The 13,933-nt window shown below is 50.5% G+C and overlaps 1 protein-coding gene across 1 annotated transcript; it reads right to left on the reverse strand.

Moving 5' to 3' along the window:
• Nucleotides 1–882: 882 nt before the first annotated feature.
• On the reverse strand, nucleotides 883–5,749 carry Pck1 (phosphoenolpyruvate carboxykinase 1). The gene is made up of 10 exons (XM_004636004.2): nucleotides 5,638–5,749; nucleotides 5,206–5,470; nucleotides 4,632–4,813; nucleotides 4,103–4,306; nucleotides 3,766–3,953; nucleotides 3,308–3,470; nucleotides 2,749–2,973; nucleotides 2,527–2,658; nucleotides 2,058–2,153; nucleotides 883–1,881 (listed from the first exon to the last, which is right to left on the reverse strand). The coding sequence occupies exons 1-10, from the start codon at nucleotides 5,726–5,728 to the stop codon at nucleotides 1,427–1,429; spliced, it is 2,001 nt and encodes a 666-aa protein (XP_004636061.2). The 5' UTR covers nucleotides 5,729–5,749; the 3' UTR covers nucleotides 883–1,426.
• Nucleotides 5,750–13,933: the final 8,184 nt, after the last annotated feature.

Below are 13,933 nucleotides of genomic sequence, written 5' to 3' on the forward strand. Positions count from 1 at the left end.
GCCTGCTGAGCCTGTGACCAAGTCCCAGCGTGGAGGCGAACACCTGTAATTCCAGCGCTGGGGAGGCTGAAAAGAAGAGGATCGCTTTGAGTCCAAGATGTATAGTGAGATCCTGTACCATATATATTTATTACATACATATAATAAACATGGTAGGGGTGTAGCTCAGTGCAAACGCCCTAGGTTCAATCACTAGCTCTGAAAACAACAATAACAAAACAAATCAAAACAAAAATGCTGGGGCTAGGGAGATAGCTAGGCAGTCTAAGCACCTTCCTGGCAAGCTCAAGGACCAAGGTTCTAATCTCTGGCACCACATGCCGTGCTGGCCCCAGAACCCCAGGCACATGGTGCCAGCCACTGAAACTGGGTGTGGTGTTACACCCTATAATCCCACCACTTGGGGGGGGGGGTCACTAGGAGAGGTGGATCACTACAAGTTCGAGCTGAGTGGTGAGACCCTGTAGCAAATAAATATTTTTTTTAATTTTTAAATGCTTTTCTCCCCATCATTTTATTGATGACAGAGAAAAGTTAATACACACACACACACACACACACACACACACACAAAGGACTAAAGACAAAACCTGTGAAACTGCCCACAATGCAATTACTGGGGAAGGTAGAGCCCTGAAGCCCAAATTTTTTTCAAAAAACACATTTTAAACTCTCCCAGCCCAGCTCTGTGGGCTGTAGAACTGTGAACAGGCGACCACTAGTGGCACCAGCTAATCCAGCACACCAGGTGTTCAGGCAGCGCTCTGCAGGGTGGATTCAGGGAAAACCAAGCGAACCAAACCCAGTTCTTTTCTATAAAAGTTTATTTTGTAATTTTTTTCCCCAGGAAATGATAATGGGAGCAAATTGCAGTTTCACAAAGGGAAGGAAAGGATGGTGTACAAAAATAATTTAAACACACATTTTAGTAACAAAGCAACATTTCTTTTCTAGTTAACAACTACTAAGTCATAATCTTGCCCAAGATTTTTCCAAAGGTACTAAATACATTTTAGACAACTACACACACGGACCCAGACATAGACCCAGATACACACACAGACACACACACAGACACACACACACACACACACATACAGCTCAAGTACTGCTTCTGTGCAATCTAGCTAACTGATATAGCTAAAGTAGAAAAGGTGGGACCCTAGACGCCTGAGTAACCCTAAACAGAACATGCATTGCCTGTGGATTCTGGAGACTCGCGGAGGTCTGCCCTCCCGCCCCACAGGTTACTAGCGCCTGCTCCGTGGCTCTCCTCTGATGAAGTAAGTGTGCCTCTGATCTGCTCAACGGTGCGGTCACTGTGCGGCGGCTTGTGTGGATTTGGGAAGACTCGCTTTCTCTCACTGTGAGTGCACCCCATGGATGGAAGAGGGGGTGCATCTAAGGGGAAGCCCTCAGCCTCTGACTACATCTGGCTGATTCTTTGCTTCAGAGCGAGGATCTCTCTTTCGATTTCGTACGGGAGGTCAGCATTGACCTGCTCTTCCAGGTATTTCTCGATGTCTTCCACCTCCTTCTCCCAGAACTCTTTGGAGATGTTGAAGAGCTCCTTCATGTTGACATTCCCCAGGCCTTTCAGGTTCAAGGCATCCTCCTTGGGGATGTAGCCAATGGGGGTGAGCTGGGCGCAGTCTTCCCCGTTGATCCGGTTGAACATCCACTCCAGTACCCTGGAGTTCTCTCCGAAGCCAGGCCAGAGGAATTTGCCTTCCTTGTCCTTCCGGAACCAGTTGACATGGAAGATCTTGGGCAGCTTGGCTGCTGGGCGGTGAGCCATGCTCAGCCAGTGGGCCAGGTATCTGCCAAAGTTGTAGCCAAAGAAGGGCCGCATAGCAAAGGGATCGTGCATGATGACTTTGCCTATTAAATAGAGGGGCGCTATTGGTAAATGCTGTACCCGAAGGATAATCACCATTCTCTCTCTGTCTCTGTTTGTCTCTCTCTGTCTCTCTTTCTCTCTCTCTCTGTGTGTGTGTGTGTGTGTGTGTGTGTGTGTGTGTCCCCCTCATCCAAATCAGGTCCTGACTTCCATTTACCTTTATGCTCTGCAGCTGCAGTGGCCTCTGATCGCATGGCTGCCCCCACAAATACTCCATGCTGCCAGTTGAGAGCTTCATAGACAAGAGGGACACCTTTCATAGGAAAAAAAAAAAAAGAAGAAGAAATGTCCCTTAACAACTATGACCCTTGGACTCTAGGCCCAGTGATGTCTTTTACATGCATTTTTTTTTTAAATTGAGCTATCTGCATTTGCAGAGCTAGCATGCAGAAAACACAAATTGAAGTTATACTCTCCAGCCCATGAAACAAAAGGTAAAATTGGATGAAGTTATTTTAGGTCAGAGATCCAGAAAGGCTCTAAGAAACAGAAGGACAAGTTCTCTGTTTGAGTTTGCCAGTTGTTCTGGATTTGGGGAAAGGGAGATCTCTGGCACCCTCAGATGGGTATCACGTGGTCATGGCTGTCACCCTCCATGCCCAAGCCCAAATGGGGGACAGCCTTACCAGCTGGTCTGCGGCCTCCAAAGATGATGCCCTCAATGGGCACGCCTTCCGGGGACTCCCAGGCAGGATCAATGATAGGGCACTGGCTTGCAGGGGTGCAGAACCGTGAGTTGGGGTGGGCACAAGTCTCCCCTACAGCACAGCAGAGAGAAGACCCTTAGCAGCTTCCCCCAACAGGTAGCACCTACAGCCTGGAGCTGGTGGCCTCTGGAGGGGACTCACCATCTTCTGGGTGCCATTCTTTGTTCTTCCAAGAAGTGATTGTGGTGCCCAAGGCCAGCGGCTCATCAAGGCCTTCCCAGTAAATGCCACCATCGCTGGTCTCAGCCACGTTGGTGAAGATGGTATTCTGCCGGATAGTCTCGATGGCATTGGGGTTTGTCTTTGCTGAGGTGCCAGGAGCAACACCAAAGAAACCATTTTCTGGGTTGATGGCCCTTAAGTTACCTGGAAAATTGCAAATCAAAACATGTTCCTAGGTTCTTAGATATTATTGAGCTACTGCAGGCACCAAATTCTCAAATCACTTTTTTTCCCTCCCTATATCTACCTTACTGTACATCAATCACCATATTCAACATTGAGACTTTCCATAACTCATTCTTCAATTTTAAGAACTATATATACACTACTTCTAAGGAACGCTCACAGAATGCCTATATCTAAAGTTTGCACGCTCTGAATTAAACACCCACCACCACAACAGGCTTAGAAGGTGGCGTGTGTGAAGGTCAACTATTCATTAACATCTAATGATTATCAACAGGCATAAAAGAGTCACCTTGGCCATCGAATTTCATCCAAGCGATGTCGTCCCCCACACACTCAATTTTCCACCCCGGGAGTGTGGGATTCATCATGGCTAGGTTGGTCTTCCCGCAGGCACTGGGGAAAGCTGCCGCCAAGTATTTCTTCTGGCCGGAGGGGTTGGTGATGCCCAGGATCTATGGAGACAACGTTTCTCATCACAACCTCTCTCCCTCACAGGAACCCCAACCGGGCAGGTCCTCAACATCTGTTTCTTTGGCCATCAGGACAAATATGTGCAAAGAACAAAAGCTCTCTATTGTCCCTACTGCATTTGGGGCCTTTGGGAAGGGCCATACACGGGGGCATTTGTTGCTATTCATGGAATTGCCCGATCTGCCCAGGAACCTCAATAGGAAGGAACTTGTCACGGGGCTCCTAGATGCCACAGTCCTCTCCAACACACACTTCTGGAGGGGACCCCACACGTACCAGCATGTGCTCTGCCAGCCAGCCCTCCTCCTTGGCCAGCCGGCTGGCGATCCTGAGCGCAAAGCACTTCTTCCCAAGCAGGGAGTTGCCACCATAGCCACTTCCGAAGGACACAATCTCCCTGCGGTCCGGCAGGTGAGCAATGAGCGTCAGCTCCGGGTTGCAGGGCCAGTTGTTCACCAGAGGCTCTGTAGATCGGGGTGTAGTCCTCATTAGTGAGCCGTGTGTGTCCCTGCTTAGAGGATGACACCCCCAACACACACACACACACACACACACACACACACACAGAAGCTCACTTCTTTATTAACTCATGAGTTTACAATAATCCACTTACTTTTTAAAGGCAAAGGGCATCCCACAGAATGGAGGCACTTGATGAACTCCCCCTCGCCCAGGGCCTGCAGCACAGCGGTACCCATGCGGGTCATGATCCTCATGCTGGCCACCACATAGGGTGAGTCGGTCAGCTCCACACCAATCTTGGACAGAGGCGAGCCCAGGGGTCCCATGCTGAATGGGATGACATACATGGTGCGACCTGCGGGGACGGATGGGTGGACGGGAGAGGCTGAGAAGTGACCTGGCTTTCACATGCAGCCACCACGGCTATTCCCAGCATGTCCCAGGTACCCACTCTGCACCCTATCAACCACCCTGATTTAAGAGTCCACTGGAAAGTGAAGATGTTGCCACAATCAAAGTCTTCAAAAATGAGTAAGTGGTTCTGCCAAGTGACTTAAAATCCACACACAGAAATCAGTTCAGCCACCTGAGGCCAGTTTCCGTTACTGCTAATTATCACTAGGATACACTGAATGACAGGTTCGCTGTTATTTTGTCCAGCAAAGTGACCCTCCACTCACCTTTCATGCACCCTGGGAACCTGGCGTTGAATGCTTTCTCGAAGTCCTCTTCTGACATCCAGCGACCCAGCTGGCTGACGCCAGTTTTGGGGATGGGCACGGTGTCTCTCTGCTCTTGGGTAATGATCACGGTCTTGCTTTCTATCCTGGCCACATCCCTGGGGTCAGTGAGTGCCAACCAACTGCAAAAATCACAGGATTCCCTTCAGCTGGGCATCACCTGGAATGGACCACTCCCCTTCACTATTGAGTTCTTCCCCCACCTGGCAGGAGTCATTGCGGAAGTGCCAACAGCCAAACCAACTCTGACTTGACCAGGCAGTCACTAGACCCCAACAGACGTGGAGGACAAGGACTGTCTTTCATTTTTATTAGGAATAAATTTTGCAAAGACTTCCTGTGGGCACTGTCTCATTTACAGTATGGTTGACTACGAGTGTCATAGGGTCTCTGTGGTTCTGATATTTTATGACGTTTTAAAGAGCTTGCAGTCCTCACACACAAAGGCTCTCTCACCTGTCTACCGACACCCCAGAACTGGTGGGACCCGGATGTGGGGGGCTGCAGAGCTTACCAATTGTCATACTTCTTGAGCTTCCTGATGATGCCGTCCTCCTGCATGCGAGCCAGCAGCCGCCCATTCTCCTCCTCAGAGCCATCGCAGATGTGGATGTGATCGGGCTGGCACAGCTTCACGTTGTTCTCCACGAACTCCCTCACTGCCTGGGGCAGGCTGTCCAGGCTGCCCTGGACGACTTTGGCGGAGAAGTCCGTGCCGTTGTGCAGCTGAGGGGGCATGTCTGCAGATGCGTGTGAACAGCTCCGAATGCTGAGGTCACCTGAAACAGAAACCACAGGCTTCCTGGTCAAAAGTGTGCACAGCCACTTTGACAGCAGAGGCTTTGGGCTGCAGTCCCTGGGTGGTTACCTGCTTTAAGGAGAAAGTACAGTGAGTTCAAGTTGTTGCTGAATGGTCAAGAAATGTGAATAAAAAGGTTCTACCTACCTTGTAGCCTTCGGATGATCTCAATCAGAGACCCAAGAGTGCCTCCCTGTTGCTCCCGCCAGCAAGTGAGTGCTTGCAGTGGGAAGGCCATGCTTGGTGGCAGAACCTCCTGGCCTTAAATACTGTGGAGGAGGCCAGCCCTGCCTTCGGCTGCCCTGGGAGGCCCGTCTCTGACGTCAGGGGCAGGTCGCTGGATCTCAGCCACGGTCAGTTATGTTTTGGACCAGCTCACCACAATAAACTCCAGGGAGATAATCATTGAACAGATAGTTGTTAATGAATGTTTGGAGGCCTCTGGCCCCAGGAGCAACCATAGTGAATCCTTACCCAACTTTTGATTGACTAAACTTTGACCCCATTCACTGCTGACGCAACACATATCCCCTTTCCTTGAAGACAGGTAAGGTCAAGGACAAAGCTGGCCAGGGCACATTCTGGACTTCAAATGTTGCTGGCAGCACATTTTGTGTGACAACCACACTGTTTGGCAAAACACAACAGCTGGGAGATGTCACCCAACAGTCAAAGTTCACGAGAAAAATACACTCTTCCTCACATTAATGTGCAGCTTATCGGCAAAGATCCACGGCATCTGAGTGAACTGGGTGCCAATAATCTGATTGAATGCCTGTTGTGTACTCTGGCGGCCCCCTCAAAATAAATTCATGAGCATAGGGGGTTCTATGTATTTTTCTCATAGTCGTAGCTACAGTGCCCGAAACATACTGGCGCTGAATCCTCATGCACTGAACTGTGTGCGAAGGATTTGTGTTGACTCACTCACTGCCGTGTCTGGGGAAGGCTCTCACCAACGCTATGAGCAGACAAGGAAACTGAGGCAAGGAAGCTGAGTGGAAGGTGGGAGGTGGGAGGCAGAGAAGGACACGAACCCAAGCCAGCCAGGCTCTGCCTCACCCCTTGTGACACCCCATTACCTTTTCTGGACTCTGCGTGCCCCCAAGAAGCTCTGGGCCAAGTACAGACACTTGTACAGCTGATTGGATGGTTTTCGCTTCCCTTGCAAGTCTGAGCGTCCGGGGAGTGGAGGGGCTTGGCAGTTTTACTAGATTACACTTAAGCAATGAGACCTTTATAACAGTTGTAAAGAATTTGTTTTGCAAACTGCCAGAGTTTCGATTCAATTTAACAGCTCTGGGGCTGCGCTGGGGCTTAGAGTACTGGGTGAGAAGTGAGGCACAGGAGGCCAGCTCTGAGCCCCAAGCACCCAAGGCTAGCCTATCAGTTCCCAGAGAGCCCCCACCACAAAAGGGAAGAGTGGGGCTTGGCCCACCTCCCCTGGAGTGTGGGGTGAGCCCATGAGCTCATTCTTGACTGTGCTTGCAAACAGCCAAGGCAAATCCGAGGCACTGCAAGTGGCCGCCTCAGGTCAGGCACACTTACAGGCCTGTCCCAGTAGGCTTGGCTCACACAGGCGACAACAGATGCACAGACCCATGGCCCCTTCTGCCAACTTTTCTTACCAACCTGTCGCTGGGGTTCATTTATTCCGGCTTTTATTCAACCAACTGGGTTTCTCAGTGTAAATACAATAGGAGGTACTTTGTTTGGTCTAGGGTTATTTTCCCTTTGGGTCCCTGGGATTCATTATTGGTGCTGCCCTGCCTGCCCGGTGTGAGTTCTCAGTGTGCCCCAGCCCAGCAGTGCCCCCTAGCACCTGACACCTGTGAACCCAGCCATTTGGGAGCAAACCCATGAATGAGGGACTCACACCTTCTTCACACTGGCTGGTCACACCAAATTGGCGGAGTCCTATTTTGCTGAAGAAACTACACTAAGTCCAATCTCTCAGAAGAGCACATAAATTGGAAGCAGAAGTGAGAAGCCAGAATTCAGTTGAAGTTTTAAACACACCCCATAAATTAAAGGTGTTAATATTGTGAGTCTGTAGGGAGGAAAACAAGCTATTCAATTAAAGCGTAACAGCCGCACATCAATTGCCCACAGAGTGGGCAGTAGCCCCTCTTCAAGACGTGAAAAAGCTAACAGTGGGCTGCAAGTTCACTTCGAAGCGCAGAGTTCTCTGGGAGAATTCAGACACAAGATACAAGATACAGATGCAAGAATCCAGGCACAAAGACGTAAGAAGGTAGGGTTTTGCAGTCCAAGGTTCCTGATCCCTCACTGATGGCCCTGGGGCCGCTTTCCCTGTTGGAGGAGGGGGGCGCTCCCTCCTGGGAGGCCTTACTGCACAACATTCCCCGGGATGTTGGAAGCCTCCTTCCTACCTGACCTTTGGCTTACTGGTAAGGAAGTCCCCACATGAAGTCCTCCTGATGACTTCAAGTTTAACGAGCAACTAAACTGCTGTCCTCCTGGGCGAGGAGAGTCCCCAGGGGCCCTTGGTCATCCACAAGGGGGCATTCAGGCCGAGGTCAGGGTGGGTGTCACTTTGCCCTGTGACTTCTGGGGCCAACGCCATGGAGACGGCCCAGCTTTATCCCGGGCCAGTGGGGCATGTGTTTCCTTTGGTCCAGGGGGGTTCTTTATAAAATATCAAAATTTAAGCCCAGGTACTTCTTTCCTTGGGGAAAGAAGTAGAAATACCAGCATTATGCTGGGTATGCTGGCACACACCTGTAATCCCAATGCTCGGGAGGCTGAGGCAGGAGGATCACTGTGAGTCCAAGTCCAGCCTGAGCTACATAGTGAACTCAAGGCCAGCCTGAGCTGCACAGAAGGCTTACCAGGACCACCGCACCTGAGTCCTCCACGCAAGATACAGACAGGTTTTAAAAGGTAAAGAAGTGTTTTGCTTTGCTAAAATTGCAATTTTCTCTAGAAATCCTCAGCATAGACTTTTATTAAATGTCCGCTTGGCCTTTGGCACTGGGGATAAAATTTTGATAGAAGTGAGCTTTCTCTGCCTCCCAGAAATGGCATGTATTATGGGATTTCCTCTAAGTACCCTTTTACCTTTTCCACTCTTTAGGTAAGGAAACAAATTGCTTAAGAAAGGAATCACGCACATCTACTCAACAAACGTGACTGAACAACTACTTTTGTCACTGCGCAGAATTCCTCCGAAGAGGTCTCCACATTGTGCGTTGTGACCCTCTTTTCCTCTGTGTACCATGGCCTCCCACACATGGGTCACCCACTGCCCACTCATCCCCGTGCATTCTGCCCTGGGCTCCATGACTTATGCAGCTCCCTGCACACCGGGTACAGAGTACCTAAGAAACATTTTCCTCCAGGACCTAGATCGAGTTGGCCAGACACTGAAATGCTAGGATACTCAGTGTCCCATCAGACCCCCACGAGGGCCAGGAGAGGGAAAGACATTGGCAGTCATGCACCATGTCCATAACTCATCTTTCCTGGGAGGGTCCGATGCTGTGTTTTGCTGTCTAGACTCTGAGCAGGACAGGTGGCAAGTGTTGGCTCAGAGCTCTGAGGTCAGCAAGCATCTTCTTGGGTCTGTGTGCAAGTGACCAGAGCAGTCAAGACTGCAAAGGGACTCTTGAACCCAAGCCCCTGAGCCCAAGCCAGGGCCCTGCCAGCCTGCTGTCCCTGGAGGGAAGAAGCAGCTGCCTCCAGGCCCCAGCTGACTGTTTCTCCAGCTGTCTGCGATGACCTGAAAGGGCAAGTGAGCAGGACGTGGGGGAGCCTCCAGCACAGCTGTGCAGGACGGTGGTGTCAGGGAGTCAGGGTAGGAGGTGTCAGGAGCTCTGGGGCCTCACAGCAGAGGACTCTGGGGTCAGTCTGGTGTTCTTAGCTGCTGGAGGTCACATAAGAAGCCATCCCCAGAGACTCTTAGCATTAGGGTCTGGAGGTCATGCAATTCCAGAGCAGCGGGGTCCCCCGAGAACCTGCTGGCCCTCCTCCCCACCCCCGGATGTGCTCAGAGGTGCCCTCACCCATGGCAGTTCTGATTTCACTAGTGGACACTCTAGGTTTTCATGGTGTAGCTTAGCACAACGTCTTTCACAGGCAGAAAACACTGGGAATCCACCTATCACAGCCACACCCTTCCTTGAAGCAATGGAACAGCTGAGTGACAGAGTGCAGACCCTGTCACCACTGTCCCAAGCCCACCAGCTCCCCAGCCCAGCCTAGCCCAAGCATGGTGGGGTGGACACTTGTGGGAGGGGGTGGGATGTGCCTCAGTGCAGGAACCTGAATTGGTAGACAAGAATCAATCTGACAAAAAGGGAGCAGTAATTTTCCAGAAGATGACCAAAAGCAAACAGTATAATCCTACATCCCAGAGCCAAAGGTATTTGCGCAAACCAAGCCTGGGTCTCCAGGGTCAGGACACTCCTTGCTGGGCACCTGGCTGACCTCACCACAGAAGTTTCCAACAGGGAGACTACACAGCCCATCGCTGCCCTCAGCCACAGCACTGCCACCTGGGCAATCTGGGTCATCCACCCCGCTCTGTTCGTCAGGGGTAAATATTTATATGTTCTGTTTGTGGAGTAATCGCGGTGTCCCTGCTGTCTGCAGGGAAGGTTCACAGCGGGAAATGAGCCGAATTCCTGTCTAGGTGCCAGAGAATCGTATATCTGATGAAGGGGTCCGTAACCAGTTATAGTAGCACAGGTTAAAAAGGTGGAGGTCTCCTCTGGGAACAGTGAAGATGAAAATGTTTCAGAACTAAAAGGAGGGATGGCCTGACAACATTGTGAATGCCACCAACCTATGCAACTTATTTACTTATTCTTTTTTGTTGGTACCAGGGATTGAACTCAGGACCTTGCACTTGCCAGGCAAGTGCTTATGCCACTGAGCTATCTCCCTGGCCCTGTATACACCTTAAAATGGCTAACTGTATACTGTGTGAATTTCAGCTGAGTTCCTTTTTTTTTTAGATTATGTGGTCTAGTTGTGTTTTAAAAAAAAAACTTTAGAGATGCACATGGGGAGCAGCATGTTAGGTGGGTAGTATCCACAGCCCACTCTTGGATGAAAGAGGGTCTTTAAAATGCACCCACCCACTCACTTTTTAGTACAATGCTCTCCACTTCTCTTTGTGGCACTGGAATGTCAGAAGGTAGCCATTGTGGGCTGTCCCTAGAAGAGGGGACAATCATATCAGAAGGGTGTCTTCTCCTAAGGTGTGAAGATTTTTTCTTTCTTTCTTTCTTTCTTTCTTTCTGTCTGTCTGTCTGTCTTTCTTTCTTTTCTTTTTTCCTTCTTTCCTTTTCCTTTTCTTCTTTTTTTTTTTTTTTTTTCCTTTTCTGGTACTGGAGGTTGGTCCAGGATTTTTGCACTGAGCCATATCCCCAGTCCTTTTCATGCTTTTTAATTTTGAGACAAGTAGTTAAGTTCCTCGAAAGTCACTCGCTGCACAGGCTGAGCTCAATCCTATGCTTCTCCTGCCTCAGCCTCCCAGAATGTTAGGCTCACAGGTTGGGCCCCATACTCATGTGGTGGCATGAGTTTTGTTGGTGTATTTTTCTACAATAGGAAGTAAGGAGAACCTGAAGGTGCCACTTTGCTTAGGGTGTGTCAACAGCATGGTTTTGCCACAGAGATGTCCTCAGAGGACATGTTGGAGAACTGCTTGTATCTGCGGTGAGAGCCTTGGGGGCTGGCTATCGCAGCTCTGTATTCACTGAGTCCTGGATACAGACTCCTTGCAAGCTTTTGTATTTCTCTGGGAGTTTCTCTGCCAGGTTTACAGCAGGATGCTGGGGCTCTGGACGTGAGAGCTGGTACACATGCGGGAGCTCGGTGTTACGCAGACCTTGCCGCCTGGGCCAATGTCAATCGGAGGGGCTTCAGCACAGGGCCATGACAGGGGACTCGCTTGCAAAGTCAGGACACGCAGACGTGCTGCCCTCCTGTGAGACCCTTTCTGGAATTCCTATGCTAGGTCACCAGGCTCCTTGCCATTCCAGGGGTCGGGTAGGGTGGCCTTGCTGTGTATAGCTAAAAGTATCTGATCAAGGCAATCCCAGATCCCCAGATCTGGAACCCATGCGTGGATGAGGCTTGGGAGATCCAGGCGGCTCCTCTCCCCTGGCTTCCCAGGTACCCGTTTAGCCCCACTGTCCTTGGCGCAGTGCGCAGGCAATGAGATTAGCTCTAAAGCCCTTTCCGTTCACAAGGTCTATCCCTTTGTCACTGCATGAATTCCAGAGCCCTCGGGCAAGGAACTGGCTTTCCTCCTCCTTCCCTCCCTCACCTACAGGATGTCCGGTGGCAGTGCGTTTGCTCAGCCTCCTGTCTCAGAGGCTTGGGGTCTTAGAGGCCTGCGGCCTGTGCTGATTAAAATGGGCCTGAAGGAAGCTGCCAGGTTACACAGCTGCACAGCTGTGACCAGGAAGAGACTGCTGATCCGAGTCACACAGAACAAAACTGAAAGCTCACGTGCCCCCTCACAGGTGTTTCACAATGGTGCCATTTTCTCCCAGCTCGTGTGCTGTAGACAGAATGTACCCAGATTTCCACCTAAACCTGCGAGTCTGGTGTTCACCCCACACCGTGTGTCCCCAGGCAGCTCCCTCCTTCTCTCGGTTTCCTCATGCAGACACAAATCACTTTGACTTCAGGCGCCAAAAAACGGACAAGTCCATTTTCTGAGATTCGCATCAAAGAAAGAATGAGGTGTCGCTGAACGTTGTTCTAGACACACCCACGGAGAAGCAACAGCCGCATAGCCGAGCACGGGCAAAAGGAACTAATTGCATAGTTAGCGCAAAAACAATGCCACACGCTGAATCTACAGTGAGAAAATGGATCCACCCCGCAGCGCAGTTAACACCATTTGAAGTAACGATAATTGCTTGGGAACAAAAAACGCCCCTTCCCCATGGCTCCCTGGTAACTGCAAATTTTCAACTTGCCTGTAATGTTGCTGCGGAGAACAAAAATGCCTTTTCTGCCCCCTGCTGAGGATAATTCCCGACACTTGGGATTGCTAACACTCCTTGTCTCTCCTCCATCAGGGCACGTGGCCAAGACTCAGAGACGCACCGTCTAGGGTGTGATTCGGCCAGTGAGCCAGCTCAGGAGCTGTGGCTACAGCTAATGGAAACACTTCCAAGGAGCGATGTAGTGGAAATCAAGGTCCCTTGGGACTGACGTGCTCACAACCTGGTACTGAAAAGTCTGTGTTCACTTGCTCAGAAACCCCTACTCTCCTGAAGATCAACCACAGAGTCCGATGAAGGAAGACACCCACCATAATCCCCCTCCCTCAGATCGGCCTGCATCGCTTTGAAGAGCCAGCCACGTGAGATAAATGATAAAGGAGGAAAGAAACTTTCATGTGTATTTTGAATATTTAAAAAGAAAACAGTTGGGCAGGCGAGGACTATTGGGCAGGCAGGAGTTTGTACTCAAAGCCAACACAATAGGGAGGTTTTGTCTTCCTAATAGGTTGGCTTTTTCAGACAAGAAAAGGGGAAATAAGGGTTGGGGGCATCTACACATCCTCAGATGTGGTAAACTTTGCAAACTTTAACTTTCTATCAGACTGAACTCTGCCCAAAAATTTTGTGCTGAGAGCCAGAGGAGAGTGTGTGAGGTTTTTTTCCCTCGTTGGGCGGGAGGACACTCTAAGGCAAGAGGCTGTTTTCCACATCCCTGTGTCTCATCCAGGGTCCAGGGTGACATGGCCGGGTGACATGGCCGGGGCCTGAAGGGTTGGGGCAAGGTGTCCACCTCAGGAGCACAGCTCAGCTCACCAGCACTTGAGGGTCCTGCTCCAAGTAGCAGCACCAAGGGCTGAAACCTTGGAAAGACAGCCACGGCCCTGGCCCACTGCCTTCTACCCAGAGGCTGATGAACCCACGGGGTCAGTGAGGACATCAGAAACAAGGGTGGGCTGGGATTTCTGACCCACAGGCAGGGCACCTGGGTACTGCAGGAAGGCAGGCAGGATGGCTTGGTGCTGGAGGTGGACGCTTTCCTTTCTACCTTGACCCTGCAGCCTTCCTTAGTCAGGTTATACCTGCTGTGCTGCCTCAGTTTCCTCATCTGTAAAATAAGAATAACTTAGCACCTGCTTCCTAGGGTAGGTGGTCGTGAGGATTCAATTCCATAATCCAATGCAGCATGCATAACGTAGTGCCAACCATAGTGCAGCAAATACTTATAAATGCTAAAAGAAGAAAGAAAACATACGTGATATTTCATACTTACAGATAAGTTTCTCTTTTTAGCCGTTGCATCCCATAGGGTGCAAGGTTTGGGAGGAAGCAAGAAGGCAGCAGTGAGTCAGGACCTCTAAGGGGCTGGACCCTTGTCCCTTCGCCTGTTCTCCTTGCCCCAAACTGTGCCGGGCACATAGTGGGTGGTTAGCCAGCACCTTGTGTGCAAACTGCTC

This window comes from Octodon degus, unplaced genomic scaffold, assembly GCF_000260255.1.
Source record: "Octodon degus isolate 3935 unplaced genomic scaffold, OctDeg1.0 scaffold00077, whole genome shotgun sequence".
NCBI lineage: Eukaryota > Metazoa > Chordata > Mammalia > Rodentia > Octodontidae > Octodon > Octodon degus.

Excerpts from the sequence above, each read along its gene's own strand:
- Pck1 (XM_004636004.2), bottom strand. The coding sequence starts at position 5,728 with ATGGCCTTCCCACTGCAAGCACTCACTTGCTGGCGGGAGCAACAGGGA. Across the intron at positions 2,154-2,526 it reads TGGAGGCCGCAGACCAGCTG|GTGTCCCTCTTGTCTATGAA; the intron begins GTAAGGCTGTCC and ends TTCCTATGAAAG. Across the intron at positions 1,882-2,057 it reads TGCAGCTGCAGAGCATAAAG|GCAAAGTCATCATGCACGAT; the intron begins GTAAATGGAAGT and ends TCTATTTAATAG.